Source organism: Dreissena polymorpha, chromosome 4 (genome assembly GCF_020536995.1).
Source record: "Dreissena polymorpha isolate Duluth1 chromosome 4, UMN_Dpol_1.0, whole genome shotgun sequence".
Classification (NCBI taxonomy): domain Eukaryota; kingdom Metazoa; phylum Mollusca; class Bivalvia; order Myida; family Dreissenidae; genus Dreissena; species Dreissena polymorpha.
This window is the reverse complement of record NC_068358.1, coordinates 103,367,768-103,390,357: the sequence shown is the minus strand read 5'-3', so window position 1 is coordinate 103,390,357 and position 22,590 is coordinate 103,367,768. Positions and strand designations below refer to the sequence as shown.

The 22,590-nt window shown below is 34.4% G+C and overlaps 2 protein-coding genes across 5 annotated transcripts; one reads left to right on the top strand and one right to left on the bottom strand.

Moving 5' to 3' along the window:
- Nucleotides 1-670: 670 nt before the first annotated feature.
- LOC127877139 (uncharacterized) lies at nt 671-7,461 on the bottom strand. Its single transcript, XM_052422784.1, has 4 exons — nt 7,139-7,461; nt 6,174-6,249; nt 2,003-4,396; nt 671-1,294 (listed from the first exon to the last, which is right to left on the bottom strand). The coding sequence occupies exons 1-4, from the start codon at nt 7,359-7,361 to the stop codon at nt 1,183-1,185; spliced, it is 2,805 nt and encodes a 934-aa protein (XP_052278744.1). The 5' UTR covers nt 7,362-7,461; the 3' UTR covers nt 671-1,182.
- Nucleotides 7,462-8,128: 667 nt separating this feature from the next.
- On the top strand, nt 8,129-21,960 carry LOC127877145 (uncharacterized). Of its 4 annotated transcripts, none has more exons than XM_052422794.1 (11): nt 8,129-10,481; nt 13,481-13,875; nt 14,652-14,729; nt 15,277-15,330; nt 15,868-15,942; nt 16,357-16,445; nt 17,437-17,698; nt 18,496-18,672; nt 19,008-19,046; nt 19,617-19,794; nt 20,660-21,960. In XM_052422794.1, exons 2-11 carry the CDS (start codon nt 13,504-13,506, stop codon nt 20,752-20,754), a joined length of 1,419 nt encoding a protein of 472 aa, XP_052278754.1. In that variant the 5' UTR covers nt 8,129-10,481; nt 13,481-13,503; the 3' UTR covers nt 20,755-21,960. The 4 variants fall into 4 exon arrangements, with proteins under 4 accessions (XP_052278754.1, XP_052278755.1, XP_052278753.1 ...); XM_052422795.1 differs by lacking the exon at nt 8,129-10,481 and having other exon boundaries at nt 12,357-13,624; nt 13,775-13,875; XM_052422793.1 differs by lacking the exon at nt 8,129-10,481 and having other exon boundaries at nt 12,357-13,875; nt 17,440-17,698.
- The last annotated feature ends 630 nt before the right edge of the window (nt 21,961-22,590 follow it).

Genomic DNA, 22,590 nt, shown 5'->3' with positions numbered 1-22,590 from the left:
ATATCACTAGCATTAGACTGAGACATACCTTGAACATATCACTAGCATTAGACTGAGACATACCTTGAACATATCACTTGCATTAGACTGAGACATACCTTGAACATATCACTTGCATTAGACTGAGACATACCTTGAACATATCACTAGCATTAGACTGAGACATACCTTGAACATATCACTAGCATTAGACTGAGACATACCTTGAACATATCACTAGCATTAGACTGAGACATACCTTGAACATATCACTAGCATTAGACTGAGACATACCTTGAACATATCACTAGCATTAGACTGAGACATACCTTGAATTTTTAAAATGTTGCTGAAATTAGACTAAGAATAGAAATTTTTACTTTGTAAACCCTAAAAACAGAGGTTTAAAATAACAACATCTTAAAATGCATCCAACTTTAGACTCTTACATGTTTATATCAGTTTAAGGAACTTAATACTTGCTTATGCTGACCACTTTATGGATGTTTTAATTTCCAGTTCAATATCAGCTTGTTGCCCGTCTGTAGATCTGCCATAGTCATTAGCACTTTTCTATGGAATTCTATGGAATTCCGTAGAAAATATTATGGAATTCTACGGAAATCGATGGAAATCCACGGAATTTGATGGAATTCCATCCACTTGCCAATTTTCCATCTGAAGTTGTTATGGAATTCCACGGAATTCCACGGAATCTCGACTAAAATTCCATGCATTTCCACGGAATGTATGGAAAACACCATGGAAAGTTGGACTTAGCCATTTTTTTCAACGGAAATCGTTATGGAAAATAACTTATACATTTTCTTGGATGGAAATCAACGGAAAATAACTTAGAAAATTTTTGCTGGTTTTCTGAAATGTATTTGTAGTTTAATACATGTATGAATTTATTTGCACTACATATTTTGTATTAAAAAGAATATGCAATTAATATTATTAGTTATTTTAGATAGTAAGGGCGGGCTATTCCTTAACTTATTCCGCCCTGTAATTAATGTACATTGACCCATTTATTTTGTAATTTTAGCTACACAGTAATAAAAGTATCCATGCAATTGAATATTCTTGGCTAAATGAGTTAAGGAGGAATCGAAAAAATATATCTGATGCATTGAGACCAAAGATTTTCACAAAAAGTCAACTGAATATTTATGTCATTCTCAGATACGGGGTGTTCAATCAGTCGCTTTCCACTGAGTTTGGAAATCTTGATGCATATTTTAGTCCGTTTAACTCAAAGCTGATGATCACATCTTGTAGAGTTGATACTGGCATTAAAGTGACTTCATTGCTGGAAGCAAAGAAGAAACACATAAACATCAGATAATATAAACATGTTTTTTTCCTATATTAACTCATAAAGCTCTGGTGATGCCTTCAGTTTTTATTCGCAAATTAAGTCCACCCTGATTAGACAGCTCCTCAAGAGCTGTCTAATCAGGGTTTACTTAATTTGCCTATGTGTATCCCAAAGAATAAACACTTTTTTCTTCGTTTCATGACAAAATAATGTGAAAACTGCATTATTATTTTTTACATTTTAGCTAATTAATATTATGAGGTGTACATTTTATAGCTAATTAAGATTATAAGGTATACGATTTTCTCACAATTTTCTGGGCTAAGCTCAAATTTTAATGTCAGAGAAATCAGTTTTTAAAACTCCTCTTTGAGTTAAAGATGTATTTTTATAAATGGCAGTTTTAAAATTTGAAAGCAATTCAAGCTAGATTACATAAGGTAATAGGATGGAGGGAATACACAGAAACAAACATTTAAGCAACACCCTAATGATCAAACTAAATCTCTTAGCCTCTCTGTTTTTGGTTTTGAATATCAGTGAAAGAGATCACTAGGTAAGATTTAGTTCTAAGAGTGTCAGATTTAGATCTGAAACCAGTAAATTCCTCCATATATCAAACTGCAACATTATAGGTCTTTATTCATATAAGAGCATGTTTACACTAGAACAGTAGTTGGATGCAGCTTATTAACATACCTTGAGTACTGTACTCTTTGAATGTGAGGAGCATTTCCAGGTAAAACACCACCGACTGTTTTCAGTTTTTTCCCTACTGCGAATACTTGCATGGTACGCTTATGTACAAGAAAATACTCTATTTCGAGAATGCTTCCATCTTCTAAGTCATCTGCTGTAGATGTAACTGCCCAGGTATATGAATTTCTTTTTCTGACTTTTGAGCAAAGTTTACTGTACACAGACAATCCACCACGGAATATTTTATTGGTCCTCAAGAACATGGATGGGCTATCACTTTTGACAATGTTGTGAAGTTTCAACTTTACTTTATCTGGGAACTGAAAGTTATCTGGCAATGCTGATGCTTTGTTAACAGAGCACTGGACAGCAGACAGGGCATTGTCTGTTACAGACTTTCCATGGTGCAAGTCCTCTACAAATGTCTTGACTTTGTCTGACACTGGCAAAGTAGAAATGTTCTCCACTCTTTTTTGAGATTGAAGAGCCCAAAACACTTGTTTGCAGACGCTGCCTGTTCCATGGATGGTTTTCTTGATCTCTCCATTGAATGACTCAAAGGAAAAACAGGACCAAGCCCACAAAGGTCCCCATTTTCGCACACAATCACACAGGTGCAGCAGATTGTGAATGTTCAGCCCAAGAACACTGCTGTCATATAGTGCATCTACAGTTTTCACGAAGACATTCAACAGGTGATCTGCTCTTTCAATATCTTCATTTGTGATTCCTTCACCTAGTAAAATGTAAATGGCTTCCACAATGAGGCTAAAGTGTTTGAGGTAGGTTTCTGGAAGTATCCCATTCAGGACTGGAAGGGAGTAGAAAAGCAACCAGGAACGGAGTTCAGATGCTTTCCAGTGTTGCAGTGTGTTAGACAGCTTTCTCGGTAGTCTCTTTATAACATAGGGAGGTGTCACCATCTTCATCATCTTGTCAACTTCCTTAATTTTACCACCAATGTAGTATGGTTTATCCACATTCTTGGTATCAAACCAGAGAGAAAGAAACTTTTTTGATATCCCTAGAAGTGAGCCATGCATGTAGTCAATAACAATGTTGTTATCTAGAGAGAAGTTTGGAAGGTAGTTCAGGACACTTTCTCCAGTGAAACCATTTACTTTTTTCCTGTCTTTTTGTGCTTTTTTTCCATCTGCTTGAATTCTTTCAGCTGTTCTGTACAACAGAGGCTCTTTTGTGTAAGGGAAAGAACGACAATGACCTTTGCCGCTTTTGACAACTTTTCCTGGATGCATGCAATAGACACAAGCATATTCGCCATTGTGCTGTGTCATATGCAAAACTGCAGCTCTAGCTTGCAAGTCCATTGTTCCAACTATCAACTGAGCCTTGCAATTTATCTCTTCTGTTCCGACATTCATTTGGAAACCGTTTGAATACAGGTGATTGAGTTCAGAAACAAGAGGTTTCAAGAACAATGTCATGTTTGGCTTCCCTAACCCTTGCCACATACCCCAAAGGACCATATTCTTTTTTCGAAATCTTTCATGCCTGGGAATTTCATTAATCAGGAGATATACTGGCCACAAGGAAACACCTGAACTTTTAAAGAGTGGTATGCCATCTGTAAACATTGTTAAGCTGATGTTGTTCCTATTGCTCAGAAAGCCTCCATCTTCACACAGTTTCTTGTATTCTGATCCATCAGTTACATCAGTAATTGTTAATGGCATTTCCCTATCATAAACTTCTTGAATAGAGTCCAGAATACCTTTTCTGTTGAGGATCTCCTTTAACTGTATTTCTACATTGCCACTACTGAAATAGGTCTGTGTTCTTTTAGATAATTTTATACCATTGCAGTTTGGGGTTGAGCACTGGTCATCATTATCCTCAAACACACTCTTACAGACATTGCAAAAGAAATAGTACTTCATGTAGTCTGCATCAAATCCTAATTTTTCTTTCAATTTTGAAGAATTTTTTTCTAGCAAGCTGTTATTTGGTATGTGAAGGTTAATTAACTTTATTAAGTGCTCTGTAGCTGTATCTGATAAATTGTGACGTGAAATAAATGCAGCTACTGCCAAGGTATGATCATATTTTGAGAGGTCTGATGAATACATTTCACCAGATGATGATTGTACAACATATAATGGGGCAGACTTTGTCGCCTGTGATGCTTGTTCATTTGCTTCACTTTTTGCACTCTCTGTTTCTGAGTCTGAACTTTCAGAACTCTCTGAAGATGATATATCAGATTGATCACTGGAAGCATCACTCGAAAGGTCCATATCACTACTTGTTTCTTCAGAGGGTCCCATTTCATTACTGGCTGCAGTTGCACTACTTTCCAATGTAGAGGCTTCAATCTCACAATGCTCTTGACATTCCTGCTCATGGCTCTCCTTTTTAACATTGAGTTTCTTTTGTCTGAAAGATAAGAATGCTGGAAGTTAATTTACAATTCATGAAACTCATCCCTTGCACCCCCTCCAAAAAGAGGTTTAAAAAGTTTTAACTCAATTAGCCCTGAACATTCAATTAAAAATAATATAACCCCATGAACATATTATATTAGCCAAAATATGGAAAGACATGGAATGTTCATTGTCTTTGTATTGAAAAAAGAAATTTTCCTCTGGTGATGTGTATAGCAAGAAATGTATACTTTGATCAGAATGCTGCTTTAGACCAACTGATCTAGCTATACTTATTGCTTAAGACAAATAACAGCATCACCAAGGCTTAAGGAGGTAAGAGTTAACAAATAACAACATTATCATTGTTCAAGTTTAAGGATCATGTCTTATGAAACAAGAGCTGTCTCCATAAGCACTCTGATGACAAATGCCCCTGATAAACGCTTTGATAGAAGTTATGAGCAATTTTTAAAGCCTAAACGCATTTTTCAAAACCTAAACGCGGAGCCTTAGTTCAAGGTCAAGGGGGTCAAAATTTGTGTGCATATCAAAAGGCCTTGTCCATATACACATGCATAACAAATATGAATATTACATCTGAAGCGACATAGAAGTTATGAGAGTTTTTCCAACCTAAGCGCAAAGTGTGACGGACTGACGGATAGACAGACGGACAGTGAGATCAATATGTGATAATGCCCTTCTTTAGGGGTATACTATATGCCCTCTTTCGGGGGCATAAAAATATTACTCTCCTTGTAAAAATCATCTGTACCCGCCAAATGAGAAATTATTTCCATTTAAAGCTTGTTACTTCCCTTGGATTTGTTTTTTTGACCTTTGACCTTTAAGGATGACCTTGAATTTTCACCACTGAAAATGTGCAGCTCCATGAGATATACATAAATGCCAAATATCAAGTTGCTATCTTCGATATTACAAAAGTTATGGCCAATAAAGTTTTCCGACGGACGGACTGACTGAGGGACAGTTCAACTGCTATATGCCATACTACCGGGGGCATAAAAGAATTGACCCTTTTTTTCCATGAGGGGCAGGGGCCTGACCTTTTACTTCGAGGAAAGAAATTTCACTGTATTTTAGCCAAATGAGGAATAAAATATGTATGGTAAAGTCAAAGTTTAAGCAAATTCTGCATGTCTTTAAGGACTTTGTGTACAGAGATTATCTGAGGGGCTTTTCTCTCAGGGGAAGTGGCATTTGACAGGCTAGTGACAGAGAGGGAAAAAAGCCCCAACAATGGTGCTATTCAATTTACATTTTTTTTAGCAACAATTTTTTGTTGCTATATTTTTACCCATATATATGGATTAGGAAGTCTGTGCAAGTTCTATTCAGATCAAGCATATGGTTCCTGAAGAGAAGTTGGTGTAAAGGTGAACAGATAACTGACAGACAGGCATTTTTAAGATGGATAGTGTTTGCAATAGTTCACACCCAGAAAAGCTCAGGTGAGATGAAACTACCTGTCTTGTTTTGAATCTGCAAGAGCACATGAGTAAGTGTTAAACTTTTCAGAGCTTCTTACGAACAGAATTTGAGAGCTCAGTGAAAAACAATGCCTAACCCTTCTGGATTTTGGGCATAGTTTAGGGCTGAGCTATTGACTTTATAAAGCCAAGTCTGCGGTTTTCTGTTTTTCTTTTATTACCGTTGCTATAATCTATGTAAATAGAATTTAATAAAATTAAGTTCTTTTTTTGTTTCTGAAGTTTTTTCATAACTAAAACAAGTAAGAGGTGTTTTAAATAGAGTATAAAAAATACCTGAAATGTGTACGCCTTGGAACAGGAACTGAAGAATCGTAGTCATACAGTTTGTATCGCTTGACAGGTACCTCATCTAATAAGAAAAGAAGTGTATAATAAAGTGTCATACTGTTCATAAAAGTGATTATGTCAATGCATGGTTTGATACATATCGTATACATAAATTATAGCTTTAGATGTCTTATTTGAAAGATGTTCTTGCCACTCATTAATTTATGTATCATATTTATCCTCCAGCGTGAAATTGATATCAAAATATGCGTCATTTTTGTTAAGTTTCAGGAATTCCCTGTCGAATGATACCAAAAAACGTCACAACCACTGTGCTTTAAAAGACTCTTATTGCAGGTTATATAGATCATTGTAAAATTTATAAGCCTCTAGGGCGGGGCACAGGTGGTTAGCGTGTGGCTATGATATTAATTAGTGAAAGTATCATTTTGATTGATAAATAATCATATTAAAAAGAAAAATCTATTTTTCTGACAAAAAAAATTACTATCAAATATAAATATAACAAAGTATCCAACTCAAAATCATCCGAAAACGGGGAGCATCACTTTGAACAGCCATAACTTCATCAATTGAGCAGCGATTTTCACAATCTCTTCATACCTTGTTATGTAAACATGTATATTTAATAGTGATTTTTTTTTTTTTTAAAGATGATTGTTCGTTATAATATGATTATTTATCAATCAAAAAGATGTTTTCACTAATTTATATCATAGCCACATGCAAGCAACCTGTGGACCAGGGCAATTGCTGGTAAGAGGGTCATGACTTTAACAAACTTGGTTGTAGATAAGCAGATGATGTTACATACTGAATATCTGACAACTTGGACATTTCCTTTTGCCACCCCAGCTGCAGATGGGATGCAGTGATTTAATGTGAATGTTTTCTGTACATTTGAATCATGCTATAAAGTGTATATAACATATTTTTAACTTCATACTTACAGCTGATGTTGTGCACAGACAATAGATGTGATTTTAATGTCTGTTTTCTGCTTAAGATGCGTCTGCATTGTGGAGCCGGGCATGCCCACTCTTTATCTGACTGTTTACAGGCTAAGACAGAATTTTCCTCTATTACACTGGAAAGAAAAAAGTAAATTAAATTGTCATTTTTATACAATGATAATGTCGTTAATGATTCCGAACTGACAACCTTACTGTACATGACTAGTCCAAATAATTAGAAGTAAGACGTAATGTACTGATTACGTCTAAACGGTAAACGTCGTTTTCCTGAAGCAAATTGATTTCAAATTAAATTTGAGTTTTCCTTGTTTAATATTTGCTAACACACAAAATTATCATTATTTAAACACAATGATGACAATTACCCCTTAAAAGTGTGAACATTATGTCAGAATATCACTTTTTGTAGATTATGAAAATAGATACAGTATTAACAAAACCCAAAGTGTATTCGTTTTTTACTCAGTGTTTCAGATTGGATCGGCCCTTAGGATTTTGTCTGATAAAACTTCAAATTGACCGAATAAATTAATTTCAATCGGACGATCTTGCCGACAAATGAACCGTTGGACAGACAATTTGACTGGTACATTTCTGTAGCAATAAGTCTTTTGGACGATAAAATCTTGCAGTATCTTGTTTATTTTGTCTACAATACAGGTGCCTTAAAAACATAGACATGATTGGCAATCATAAAGACGCTTCGGAATTAATGTTCGGAATACTTTGCCTTTTATCATACACAGTCGTTCATGTCAGGTGGTCGCTCGCTTAAGAAATAGTTTTCATTAATCTGGCTTTCGGAAACTAAATTTTGAAGGGATTTTAGAGGGATTGTTCTTTTCACTGTTAAAACTTTCAAGTTGCAAGCGACATTACCTGATATATGGGATGGATATTCGTGGAAGTGAACAGTGCGAAATCTAACAAATTAATGAGGGGGGCAATTGATTTGTGCACATGCACATTTTGCAAGTTTAATTATTTCATTCGAAACTAGAGTAAATCGTATTCATATTTACTGCTGGGGAATGTGTTGCGCGTGTAAACTTTTGTGTGCGTAAATACATGACCATAATGACGTCATTTTGTCGCTTAGTTAAACTACTGCATATGTTTATACAATGCGCGTGTTCTCATTGGTTTCTATTGATGTTAATTCACCGCTTAACTCTGCCTACAAGGCTGTGCATTTACTGCGTTTGCAGAGCAGAGAAGTATCAAAATTGTCGGCAAAATGACGATTGCTTTCATCTTTTGATCTAAGCCTTTATTGTTTGGAATGAATGCCCATGTATGCTAGTTGACTGGAGAAGCTTTAACAGCAGTCAATCTATTGCTCTGATTATGAACTGATATCGCAACAAACGTCATCAGTGACTTTATGACATGTTTTTGTTTTCGTTCATTATAATATTATGTTATGAAGCTTAGCAACTACTGACAAATGTTCACTTTATCACTTTAAATATTACATGTAAAAAATGAATGTTGTGCAATTCTTTCATTTCCCCATACTCCAAAATATGTATTATTGGGAAAAACATCACCAAACTGCTTTAACCACAGCCTTTTAAACACCCCTAAACTTAAGTGTTATTTGAAGTGATATGTTATTGAATAAGTATTAAGCTGTTTTCTATCAATTTTACATAAAAAACTGTCCGAAAGTTTTTTTAGAGATTTAGAACAAATGTCCAGAAAAGAATTGACAATTTAGGACACCTGTGTCCTGAGGAAAGTGGGAGCAATCTGAAACACTGGTTACTCTTAATTATAGAATTATTTCGAACGAAAATATACTTTATTCGCGTACAAAACTTTGGGGCGAAAAATAAGGCGGAATGGGAACAGAAAGTATTGTTTTCGGGCGGACTAGAGGCAGAAATTGATTTCCCAAAAAGACCATGTCTTTTGATTTTTTCCAGGCCTAACTCATTAGCAATTCCGGGCGCAAATAAGACTCTGGCGGAATTAAATACTTATACATTTCTCTGGGGCAGAATGTTGGACTTTGAAAACTATTGATTAAGAATTTCAAAATGGGACTTTTAAGATAATAATTAAATAAAAGCGCTGAGGCACTGTAGGTGTTCGCTGTTGTATAAGTTTAGATGAAACTCAGTGTTAAAAATTATGTTATAGCTTTTTTATATTGCAAGTTTTAAATGAACACAACCCATTTAAATGTATAAAAAGTGTGTCTTAAAACACAGGTCGAAATGTGTTTTTTTTGTAAATCATTAATGGAAAATATAATTTAAGCTTCATTTTGGGAAAACAGGGCTTAATGCATATGCATAAATGTCATCCCAGTATCAGAGACTCTCTTTAAACAAAAAGCATTATAAAATCAGAAATGTCGTCCTTGATAAGCTTGTGTGCATTGCACAGGCTAATCAGTGTGCACAGGCTAATCTTATGTGACATGCATTAAGCCCCGTTTTCCCTGAAAGCAGCCAATAGTTAAGTGCATACTGATTTGCAAAACTTGCTCTGTCACATTAGTGTGAGCCATCACTCACACTAATTAAAACAGAGTTCTTATATCAGTTTCTAAATGGTTATTGTAGGAAACATTTGCCATACTCAAGGAAAACAACATATATATTCATTTCATACAATAGTTAACCCATGCAAAAAAGGCTGAAATAAGCTTAAAATGACACAAATTTAAGACTGGAATGACTCTGAAAAAATAGGACTGATCCACAAATTTAGCTGCAAGTTGACTCCTCAATATGTGGAGGAAAATAATTAACTTAGATAAAAACTGTTCTGGATGAAATTTATATATATTTTGGCTCAGGCTTATTTTTATAACACCTTATTATTTAATTACTTTGTTATGATAATTTACCTTTCAACATTTTAAGTACATGTAAATCTACTATGCATTTAAATTATCTTTGACTTACTGAAGGTCTTTGAGTTAATTTGATTAAGAAGCCTGTATGCAAGTTGATAATTGTTGTAAAATAAAGTGGCTGTATCTTAAAGAATTCAAGGGTAATAGGATATCCTACAGCCTATACCACAACCACTGGTGTCACTGTATGAGTCAGAAATTTGAAAAAGAGCGGTTGTTAGCTAGACAGTGTTACTGGCTTGAAAATTTGAAATGCAGTTTCAAAGCAATGATTGGACTTTTTTAATTTGAAGTTTTAATCATGTGATGAATTAATCTTACTTTGAAGAACATTCTGAAATAATTAAGTAAAATGTGGAAGTCAACATTCAGTGTGTAAAAAAGGCTGAAAAGAGTGATTCAGTGAGTTATGATGGAACTTTTTATAATGCTCTTAACTACTCAACACAGGTTTGTTCTTATATTTACTTTGTATTGTTTTCTTATAATGCTGTGTTTATTATAGTTAATATTGTTTTACAGTATTATCTGTTTTGGCTGGTGATTTACCTATAACATTTAAAATGAATGCTCAAGCCAGTTATCTTTGCGGTAATTTAACATTATATTAAAGACATAATGCAGTAAAAGGTGTCTATATCTTATTGAATGTTTTTTGCCATATCAAGATTTTTGTCATTTGTGAAATAGAAATTAAGTCTTTTACAGTACACTCCACGCGTTTTCCCCAATTTCCCTCCACACGCCGCGTGCAGTAACGCCAAGGGAGATTAATTAAGAAAATTTTGCGAAGCGCGGCGTTTGCATAATATAACTGTTTCAATAATTACTATACTAAAATACCATAACAATAAAGATTATTTTTGGAGGAAATATACAATTATTGGCGATGAAATTGTGTTAAAAAATACCAAAGAAACTTTTAACCGAAATCAACATAATTCAGTGTTCTCTGCACTACAAAGTTTGTATAAAAAAATCAATACACGCACGCTTTCCAAGCTTTTCACGAATAAACCTTGAACTTGTACATTGCAGCATATTTTTCCCGCTCTTTTGTCGGGAAATATACATGATGACTGTATATTGGAAGCACTTGTAAATGTTGTGTTAACATTAAAAATCGGAAGCGCGTTTCGGATTACAAACAATTATTCTCATTTATAAATTAAACGGAACATTTATTTTGGTGTTATATGTGTTATGAATTAAATATTAATTAGTCATAACGCTTTACATGAGGTATATTCATTCATATTGTCGACGTACCTGTGAATAAAAACATATATGAATTGTTTATACAATTATCTTTATTTTTATAAGCCACAGTATTTTAACAATTTTAAATGACAATGTTTTTATTTTTTGGCATGCTCGGCAGTAGCACACTGCTAATGCGGTGTTAAGCAGCCGCCGCTGATAAGAACAGAAATTGTCTGCATTTACCGACTAGGCTAAAGAATTACATGCCCCGGGAATGGCGCGTTTTACCTCGCTTTCAAACTCCGCATAAACACTCGCTAGCAGGAAAAAAAGCGGAGTGAGCGCATTTTTTGGGGAAAACGCGTGGAGTGTACTGTAGCACATTCAGAGGTCCAGATAATGTTTTTGTATTCCTTAAATTTAATTAGTGAATGTTTCAGTGAACCAACACGCATTACTGTTGATTTTGGGGTATTTAGTTTTAAGACAGATAATTTCACTTAAGTCTTTTATTGCGTTTATTAAAGCAGTGAATGAGTTAATTGTTCCATCAATTGTGTATGTATGTTGTGTCATCTGCAAAAAGGTTTGTTTTATGATTGATTGTATCTGGAAATAAATAAAAATCACAAAACAACATGAAAACAAAATGCAACTGTCAAAGTTTTTTTTTAGATTTTGTGACCACTTAATGTCCGTCAATCCATCAGCAGCTTAAGGAGCTATGTATATACTGGAGTAGTTCGTAATACCCCTCCTTCAAAATCATTCGCAAATTCTCCTGTTATTTCTGCCCAGAAATAAATTCCATCCCAGTCTAGTTACTGCTCAGAAATCTTTTCCGCATCATGTGTATATTTCGCCCTAAATTCTATCCCATTTCCGCCTAATGTTTCCAAGTAGAAATTATTCTATCTTGTAATCACTGTATTTAATATATATAATGGATGGAATCAACAATTTTCCAGGCGCAACTGTCTTAAATTCCGTCTCAATTCCAGGCTGAACATTTCGTTCAGGTATGCAGGTTCTAATCTTATGCTAAAATCAGTGAACAAAAAGGGCTACGTATTATACTTCTTTCTGAAATTCACAAATAAGCGTAACATAATTTATTACATTAAGAAATAGAAAAAGTATTATAATTCTTTCTGAAATGCTCAAATTAGCATAACACAATTGATTATATTAAGAAATACACAAAGTAAAACACTACTTGCTTACCTCTCTTCGTGTGGATGATCCATAGTTTATTTTCTTTACCAGTTCTTCCTACGACACCATGAATGTCTAGAAATATTGCTTTTCATAAAAGCAGTCACAAGTGTCGCTATTTCCCTTCCCGAGTAATTCACCAGCATTATACCTGACCACATGATAGTGTTAAGTTAATTGGCTTTATTAATTAGTTCAAGATAGCGGGTTATGTTTACAGTAAGGCTCTCTCCTTAGTTTAATCCGACAACAAATTGTCACTGCTATATCTCTTTGAAATAATACAGACACCATATTCTTCAGAAATTCTCAGTTTTTAGGGATTTTAGGGCCAGTTGTATTAAGACCAGCAATAAGTGAACAACTAAATATTAAGTGTAAAAGTAAAAACTGCTTACTTTGGATATTATGAAACTTGTGTTAAAATAAAAATAAAATACAATCTAAAATATTAATAAAGTGTTGTGTTATTAACCCATTCAAGCCTAGTGGACTCTAACATTCTTCTCAATTGGATCAATTTACTTCCAAAATTAGGGATGTCTAGTATATTTATTTCTATATTTAGAATATTTCTTACAGAAATTTCTTTAAGCAAACAGCGCAGACCCTGATGAGACGCTGCATCATGCAGCGTCTCATCTGGGTCTGCACGCATTAAACAGTGCAGACCCTGATGAGACGTTGCATCATGCAGTGTCTCATCTGGGTCTGCACGCATTAAACAGTGCAGACCCTGATGAGACGCTGCATCATGCAGCGTCTCATCTTGGTCTGCACTATTTGCCAAGGCCTTTTTTCTAGACGCTAGGCATAAATGGGTTATTGAACTCAATGACTAGTGATTAAATTGTATACAGTTTTAACAGTTATTCTTATAGATCACACATCTTGGCTGCCTCAGTACCAAATTAAAGGAGGTAGTGTCAGGCTGCATTTCGGCAGACTTTTCAAGTTTTGAAGGCTGTTTCTCATTTAAACAAAATTTAAGATGTCTTCAAATATATATGCTCTTTTTATTTGGTACAAAGACGATCCAATCACAGGAAATGTTATGAATATTTCCGCTGTAACTGAACCTAGAAAGGAATACACCGATTACAGAGTAGGAGATGTAGTTAAGGCGAGATGTGGGTCATTTGGTGTTGTACCCGCCATTATCGGAAAGATCGGAGGTAAATCGATATTTAATGTTAAATGCAACTGCCAAACAAACATTATTATATTATTAAAAACATTTGTTATTATATTTTGTATTATTATAAATTTACAAAAACAAATACCAGTTTACATTAAGCTTGATTTTTCCTGTATAATTTTATTAGATAAAGCTGAGAAGAAAGATCTGGAGAAGCTCTTGAGCATGCCTCAGATGTTTTCTACCCTCATAGACAGCTTTATACCTGAGATTCTTGTCATGAAAAATGTAAGTTAAATAATGCAGTTTGATTTAACAATGGAATAAATATGTGGAAAGAGGTACTTTGGGTTTAAAGGAATTCTTATGTGCCACATGTTTGTATGGCTTGTTCCAGGGTTTGGCATTAACTTTATGAGAACTAGATCAGCACTGGCAAAATTGGTTAAAAAGAGGACTGCTTAGAAAATATTTACTAGACCAGTCAGGCTAATAAGGCACACAAACTACTTTTAAACCCGACCCGTTCCTAACCTGGGAATGTCTATCTCTATAGAGTATATGTCAAATTCTGCATACAATAGTACATAAAGAATCTGATAATTTGATATTTGTCAAGAAAGAAGATACTCTAGTCAACAATAGTAACTCTTAATAACATGGCAATACCAAACTTCATTAACAGGGTTCCATTAGGACCAAATAGTACATTATTATTTATATTACTATTATTATTATTATTATAAGCACAGCGTTTTTGGAGAAAACCCGAGGAATTGTCAAAGCCAGCTCGCTGTCCAACGTTCGCATCGTGCTAAAACCTTAACATTTTGTTAAGGTTTTGAACGATGGCTCTAAAATCAAATTGCTTACACTTACACCTTGATGAGTTCTACACACCACACCTATTTTTGGGTCACTAGGTCAAAGGTCAAGGTCACATTTATTCAAAACTGCATCAGAAGCAGAGCGTGGCATCCGTTATGCGGTGCTCTTGTTATTATTATATAATTATGACCTATTCATATATATACTATTTCTCATAGGTCTGAATATGATTACAGGAAGGAAATGGATTGCCAAAAATGAGCTCTGAGGAGACAGCATCAAGCTCTGACAATTTAGAGGAGACAGTATCAAAGGTAAACCTTTAGTTCTGTTTTGTTGATAAGCAGCAATTTTTGCTAACTCTTGGCCAAGTAAATGCCCTATTATAATTAGAGAGTAATTTTAGGAGAGATCAGATACACAAATCTGCTTTCTTCTTTGACTGTTGGTTATCACAGTAGATAGCATTGACATAGTACAATAGACTCATTTTAATGCCTGTTAATCATGGTATGTTTGAATTTTCATTTTTCATAAAGGCCCTTTGGCCTTCTTTTGAAAATAAAGTAAACCTGATTAGACAACTCCCATATGAGCTGGCTAATTAGGGTTTCCTTTTTCTGCTTATGTCAGTCCCAAAATTATGCAATTTTGTATCTGCTATAATAAAAAAATCAATCAAATAGCAATTATTATTTTGACAATTTAGCTTATTGATATTCATGAGGTATCAATATTGTCTTAATATTTTCAGGGCTAAGTGAATTAGGGAAAACTTCCAACAAATTATATTGATGCTCTGAATATTGATGTTAAATGGCACTTTAAATCTCACAGACATGTTTCATAATGTGGTTGCAGGCAGCAGATGCAAACAATCAGAAACAAACAGGCAATGGATCAAAGGAAGTGAAGGTAGTTTTCATGTTTATTCAAAAGTATTAACATAATGTATGCCTTGAATTTTTAAGGCCTGCACCTGATTTCAGGCTTTGGAATCAATCTTTACTTTTCCCATATGTAACTCTATTGTTTTGAAAAAGCTGTTTTCAGTTTGCACTTGCTCAAGATTAACCACAGTGTTTTAACAGTTGCTTTAATGAATAAGGCTTTTTCAATTTCGGACAAACAATTCCTGTAATAGATAGTGTAAAGAATACTTATGTCCCCTAGTCATACTGGAGAGCGTGTTGTATCTGCCTGATTGTTGTTCGTTGATTGGTTAGTTAGCAAAATTAACGTTGATCTTAACTTTTGATTAAGTACATCTGCATTTTTGGCATGTACATCTTAATGTACGGCATGCATATGTTGATCTTAACTGTGAGTGGTGACATGTTTAGTTCATTATTTGAAATAATGTTTTAAAGTGGCTTGGAGGACAAAGTGGTGTCATACAAACACATCTATTTAAAACGGAAAAACAATAGAAGCGTTAAAATAACATTTCAGAATCCAACTGTTGTGAAACCAAAGGCTGTGCGACGGAAACTTTCGATAGTCCCTTATGAAGTGAGAAATCCAAAGGTAATAAACATTTATATTTTTCTGTGTGATTACCAGAGGCATTAAATCAAGACAGCAAAAAAAGTAGGATTTTCAAAACTGCTATTCAACTAAAGGAAAATCGCCCTTATTAAAAAAGTAAATAAGGTTTTAAATGAAATTTCTTACTGGTTAAGAAAGTATCATAAGACAGTTGAATATGCTATGTATTATTTGACTGCCTGAAGTTATTAAGAATGGTGCATTGAAGCTATATGTATAATACACCAAACTGCCTTGCCTGTAACAATATAAAGGGCAGTGGAACTCTTCTTTTTATGGGTAAAACAAACCATGTGCATTTCAGATTTCCAAAACTAAACAAACTGAAGAATCTTGTCAATGACATATTTCAAAACAGTGAGATATGATTAATTTTCTTCTCGTTCAAACCAGGTGCTCCAATCTGATGCTGAAGACAGAGCATTGGCCAGCTTCCATGTGCAAATGGAGATTGAACAGACTGAAATTGATCAATCTGAAAAGTAAGCTGTTGTAGGGCAAACAATAAAAAATTATGCTGAAGTAGGGCAGGGGTTGCAAAATCTAGTTTTAATGAACTGTCTGTTTATGCAAAGTCATGCTGTGCACTTGTCCGTACAATAGTTATATAGTAAATGTCAGTATTATTTCACTTGTCTATACAAGCTTTGGGACTAGCTGGGCAACATGGACAATTGATTTCGCAACCCCTGTCTGAAGGTGTCAATAAGAACAATAAATTATCCTTCTTGAATTTTATATCATAATGCAGGGCTTATTTTTCTTTCTTTGTTAATGGCTGCTTCCCCTCAGAAAATTTCATTTAAAAGGCCGCTTCCCATCAGAAAGTTTCTTAAAATTATGCAGATTTCTCCAATCCCCTTTTGGTAAATATATTGTAACATTTCTTCCCAATGGAAAGGCCAGCTACCCCTTGTAGTGAAAATGATACATTATAAACTATAACTGTAAAATTGACAACTAAAATCTTTAATGGTGGAAAATATAAGACCTTGTACATCAATCCCGGCTCATTATAGCAATGGCCTTGTCTGATTGTCTATGTTAAACTCTAACATTGCATTAAACTGTTGATTTATTATATGAACAATATTACACATTTCTTTTGACTTTCTAACCATACCAATATAATGACCTTTAATGCATTCGGCCCATGAGACAACCCGAGTCGTCTTTTGCAAATAAAGTCTACACTGAATAGAATTAGGGTAGACTTAATTTGCATATATGTACATTAAGAATAAACATTTTCTTCGAGTCAAGATAAAATTTGTGAAAATAGCTTGATTGGTTTTGCGCATCAGGTAACATGTTCTTTTAAAAACATCTAGGATAATGGGTTAATTGTTAAATTTAAGGTCACATCAAAGATAAAAAGAGGAGGCATTATGTGATTTACAAAGGCTTATCCCTGATTTTCAGTTGAAAAAAAACTTAAACCAAAACATCTCGATATTATGTGCTTTCTTTCAGCAGTCAGTCATCTTCTCAGCTTCTGGGAGACAGTTTAAAGTTGTTAAACTCAACAGGAATGACGCCAAGGAAATCGCCAAGACAAAATAATAAATCAAGCTCCTCCAAGCCTCAAAACCACGAAACAGTTATAAAGCAACTGGAAGCAGATAACAAAGCCCTTCAGTCAAGGGTTGAGAGACTAGAAGGAGACAACCAGGACCTCCAGTCAAGGGTGGGCTATCTGGAATACCAGGCAGGCATACTTTGGAGTGAGTTAGAGGTATGGGTCAATTATGCATTTAAAGGTCTTCTTTTCTTTCTAAAATGTATTCTTTTAATGTTTGCTCTCAATTCCATATTAGCACATTGATTTTAGCACACTTGAAAACAAGCACATGCATAGGAAAATTTAAGTATACTTCAATTTAATAGCTCTTACACAGTACAGTAGCTGTCTGATCAGGATAGACTTCATTTTCAAAAGGTGACTACTCAATGGGTAGACAATATTATTAATAACGTCTGCCTCAAAATGACTGAATCACAAATGTGGTGTGCTGATACAACCGAGACCTAATATTGCCTAAAAATATGTTTGTTTCGGAGAACCCAACCCTACCCAGCAAAACACCCTGACCCCAAGTGTGTTTTTTTCATGATTTTTTTTTAATGTAGGAAAATATCAAAAACATAATTTTTGTATAGACATGTTCATTTTCATATGTTCGATGAGTGTATAAAGCTGATATCCACCTTTAAGAGTAAATATTGGACAGTTATATAGTTTGTATTGAAAACTTTTCAAAGCAACAACAATAAAAATAACATGCAGACTGACCCTACCTACAAAATTTTTTAGTTCCCAGAAACAGACATATTTTCCATGCCTAATTGTCTTTGCATCAGCCAAGAGCAACCATTTTCCTTTTTGGGAGTGCAAAACAACTGTTGACTGGTTCTATTAGACATTTTGCAGTGTGGGAAAGTTAGGTTTTACATTGGTAATGAAAAGTGTTGCACTTGAATTGAAATAGGTATAAAAGCATTACAAACTTTGATGTATTTTTTTTTCTCAAGCAAATGAAGTTACACAGCACTCAGATTCATGCATTGAGGAGCCCAGCTCCAACATTTAGCCCGAGGGGAGTGCTGAGCCAATTCGAATCTAGCTGTACTTCAGCATTCTCCAAGCCTGATAGTCAAGAGGACGAACAATCAGTTGGAAAAGAAGAAGAAACTTCAGCCACAAGCAAAGTACGCAAATGTGATTAATAGGATAATTCTGAAGCTTGTTATGCTTGAATTGCACAACTTTCATGCATAGTCTATTAAAAATGTTTGTTTTTTTAAATTACATTTACATAAAACAAATGCTGAAATTGTCATTATTAAATTAAAATCATAACTAAGGGCAAATCCTATCAAATGGTATTTAAGCATGGCTAAAAGTTAGAAAGGTTGAAAAAGCCTGAAAAAAAACCTGGGGGCCAGGTTGGTTTTGTTCTGGCAACTATGAAAATGTTTACACACAAAGAAGACCATGATTAGAAAAAAAATGGCTAAACATGTGTTGTTTTTGTTGTTTTCAGATCTCTGAAAAAGAACCGAGCTACAATGGTTATGTGAAGGTAAGCATGATGGCTGTTTTAACACATTCAGCCTTTTTTTTTGTTTTGTTTTTTAACTTTGACATCATCTTAATATACATTACCTAAAAATGCTAACATGACTTTTGCCATTTTCCTAATTTTTTATCTTGGCACGAAGAAAATCAATTATTCTTTGGGTACTCTTAGGCAAAATAAGTATATCTTGACTAGACAGCTCCTGAGCAGCTGTCTAATCAGGGTATACTTTATTAGCAAAAGGCAACTCTAGGCGTCACCACTGCTGAATGAGTTAATGGTATACAAGAGTGTATCACTATTGAGGTATTAAAAAAAAATTACTTTGAGTGTTATTTAAGTAAAAATGTATGACTTGTTCTGGACAGAAAGTGTAGTTAGCCTAAATTTAAATACAGTTAATAGCAAATGATCTGTTCAGACTGATAAGCATACAGTACTTTCTCTGTAAGGAAATAGGTCCCTTGCCCAAGCCTTTGCACGACTGCTCATTTTTCTCATCTCTTAACATTGAAGAGATTTCCTTGCAATACTTGTGGTACATAAAAAATGGCATTTACAATACAATTTCAGAGCCAAATTTTGGAATTATTAGATGAATGCAAAGACTTCAAGAAAGGAACGGCGATGGTCTTTCGAAAAATCTTTACAGAGGAGGAGATAAGGGGGAGAAGCCTCTCAGGGGGCATTTCAAAGGACGGAACGAGGCGACCAGCACTAGAAGACCAGAAGAAGATTATCTTTTTGGAAGGTACACAAACTTGTTTTTGGTAAAGATATCTTATGTTGTTCATTTTGTTTTTACAAAGGTTTATCCAGTTTTTCAGATTTATCCAGTAACATAACAATTATGCCATTTTGCTCTTTTTTCACACCAATTTTTTCTAAGCTTTTATATTTCTCTCTAGGGCTGTCACGATACGCCGTGAGCGTATCGTGGTATATCGTGATGCGGCAACACTGTATCGCAATATTTAACAAAATGTTGATCTGTGAAAAAGAACAGCAGAATTACATGTTTTACAACTTAATTAGACTCTCATAATCGGAAAACATTGGTATCATGGTATGACTAGAGACTGTAATGAATAAGAACAATCATTTTCTTACTATAACCTGACAAAAGGTGATCAACACAACTTAATCAATTTGATAGACCTTCAAACGATTATTATATAGAAATATGTTATGTATTTATCCTCTTAATTCATATAAGAATAATTAGATTTAAAAAACTGGTGCAACAACGCCGTACCGCGGTGCGATTTTTTAACAACATGCATAGCGATATACCAATTTACCGGTGAATCGTAACAGCCCTATTTCTCTCCCAGAAAGTTGGTGAATAATTAATGATGATGTATTTTAACACTTTGCATGCCAAAATGTCAATTTGACAATATTTTTTAAAGAAATGTTGTTTTAAATACAAACAGGCTGTTGCCAAGATCAGGCCTAACAATTGTTGGACCTGAACTTGTCTACAGCCTGTATGCAATATAATTAAAAGTGTATTAAATAAGTCTCCTTACTGTATTTGGTTAATGCAACACCATAAGAAAAACACAGCACTATTAACCATTCAATTGTTTGTTTTATATATTTCTCTTTTGTAGAAGTCATCAAGGAAAAATGGCCCTCCACCACAAAGGACACCATTAAGTTTGTGCTAAGAGACCTGCTTAAGCCATCCAGAAGTAAAAAAAGTTGAAATGCTTTCCTTGGAAATACAGAAATTAAATTACACAGTGAAGTTCTCAATTTTATTATCATTGTGATGAAAGTAGTCATAATCAATATGAAAATAAAGAAATGTATTCCAAAATTTAACATATTCTTGAATTATTTGAAGTTAAGAATACAGACAGAAGAAGAAATTGCCGTTTAAAAAAAAATTGAAACACACGCACAAAAATGGATCAACATCAATCAATATTTTTTTAAGTGAGACTTTATATTCATATACAGTTTTCATATAACAATGCCCATACAATTACTAAACATCCTTGTCTTATTTGTTCGCCTTTTCATTTGATATCCCCCGCCATAGGCGGAGGGATATTGTTTTCGCCTTGTCCATCTCTCCTTCCGTCCGTCTTTCCGTCCGTCTTTCCGTCTGTCCATCCAGAGCCATATCTTGCAAGTGCTTTGGCGGATTTCATTGAAACTTGGTATGGGTATATATATATATATATATATATATATATATATATATATATATATATATATATATATATATATATATATATATATATGGATAACAGGATGATGCAAGCCAAATGGTATTGCACACATTCTGTTAATAACGAAGTTATGGCCCTTTTTATCTTGAAAAAATATGCTTTTTTTTGTGTCAAATATAACACTTTTGTGTCCAGAAGCATATTTGCAGGGGATATCAATTCAACGAATTTGCTTGTTCTTTAATAACTGTATTGTTACTTGTAAAGTACAAAAACACAGGGTGAAAGATATTATTATTTTTGTTATATTTATCCATAACACAAACTGTTAAACATGTAATAGAATATATGTTGTGTGTGATGTGTGTGTGTGCATGTAATTGTGTGTGTTTATGAGCATAATTATGTGAGAAAGGAAGTATACTTGTTATAAGAGAAATGTAAAATTCTACTTCTATGTTTTATATTGTGCCTTTTATATGTTTTTCTTTTCTCACCTGTATATGCGTGCATGTTTATGGATGTGTTTTTGAATGTGTGCATGAATGCCTGTGGTTAAGAGAATTGGTACTTTATGAAAATGTTAAACCACTCATTTTTGAATATGTACTGTGACTGCATGTGTGTGGTTAATGATTGATGCCAGATCTTGTTCTTGTTTAACTTCTATAATGAAACCTTTAGTTACATTCACATTTGTTTTTCAAAATCGATAAAATACCTTTAATCTATAATATGTTTTTTTTATATATATTCCAGTTTTTTATTCCATAGCTTTCCACGGAATTCCACGGCATTCTATGGAATTCCACGGCATTCCATGGAATTCCACGGCGTTCCATGGAATTCCACTGCGTTCCATGGAATTCCACGGCGTTCCATGGAATTCCACGGCGTTCCATGGAATTCCACGGCGTTCCATGGAATTCCACGGCATTCTATGGAATTCCACGGCATTCTATGGAATGCCACGGAATTCTATGGAATTCCACGGCATTTTATGGAATTCCATCCCATATGAAGTCCCTCTTCTGTTTTTTTTCACTTTTCCATTGATTGCATGGAATCGGATGGAAAGTTAGTGCCAATACTCCACGGAATTCCATCTAACGATTTCCGTAGAATTCCATATGATTCCGCGGCAGATCTACAGACGGGGAGTCAGTCTTCTTCATATTCCGGCAGTGAAACACCAGAAACTTCGAAGTCAGGCACACGACTGTGTCTGCACACGGAGGAATTTGGTGTAGAGGTCACCAGAATAATTGACAAATTCCCAGAAAAGCCAAGAAATGTTGATCTTTGAACATGAACATAACATGTTGATGAAAAAAAGAGTTGGAATAATGTTTGTCTCTCTATGT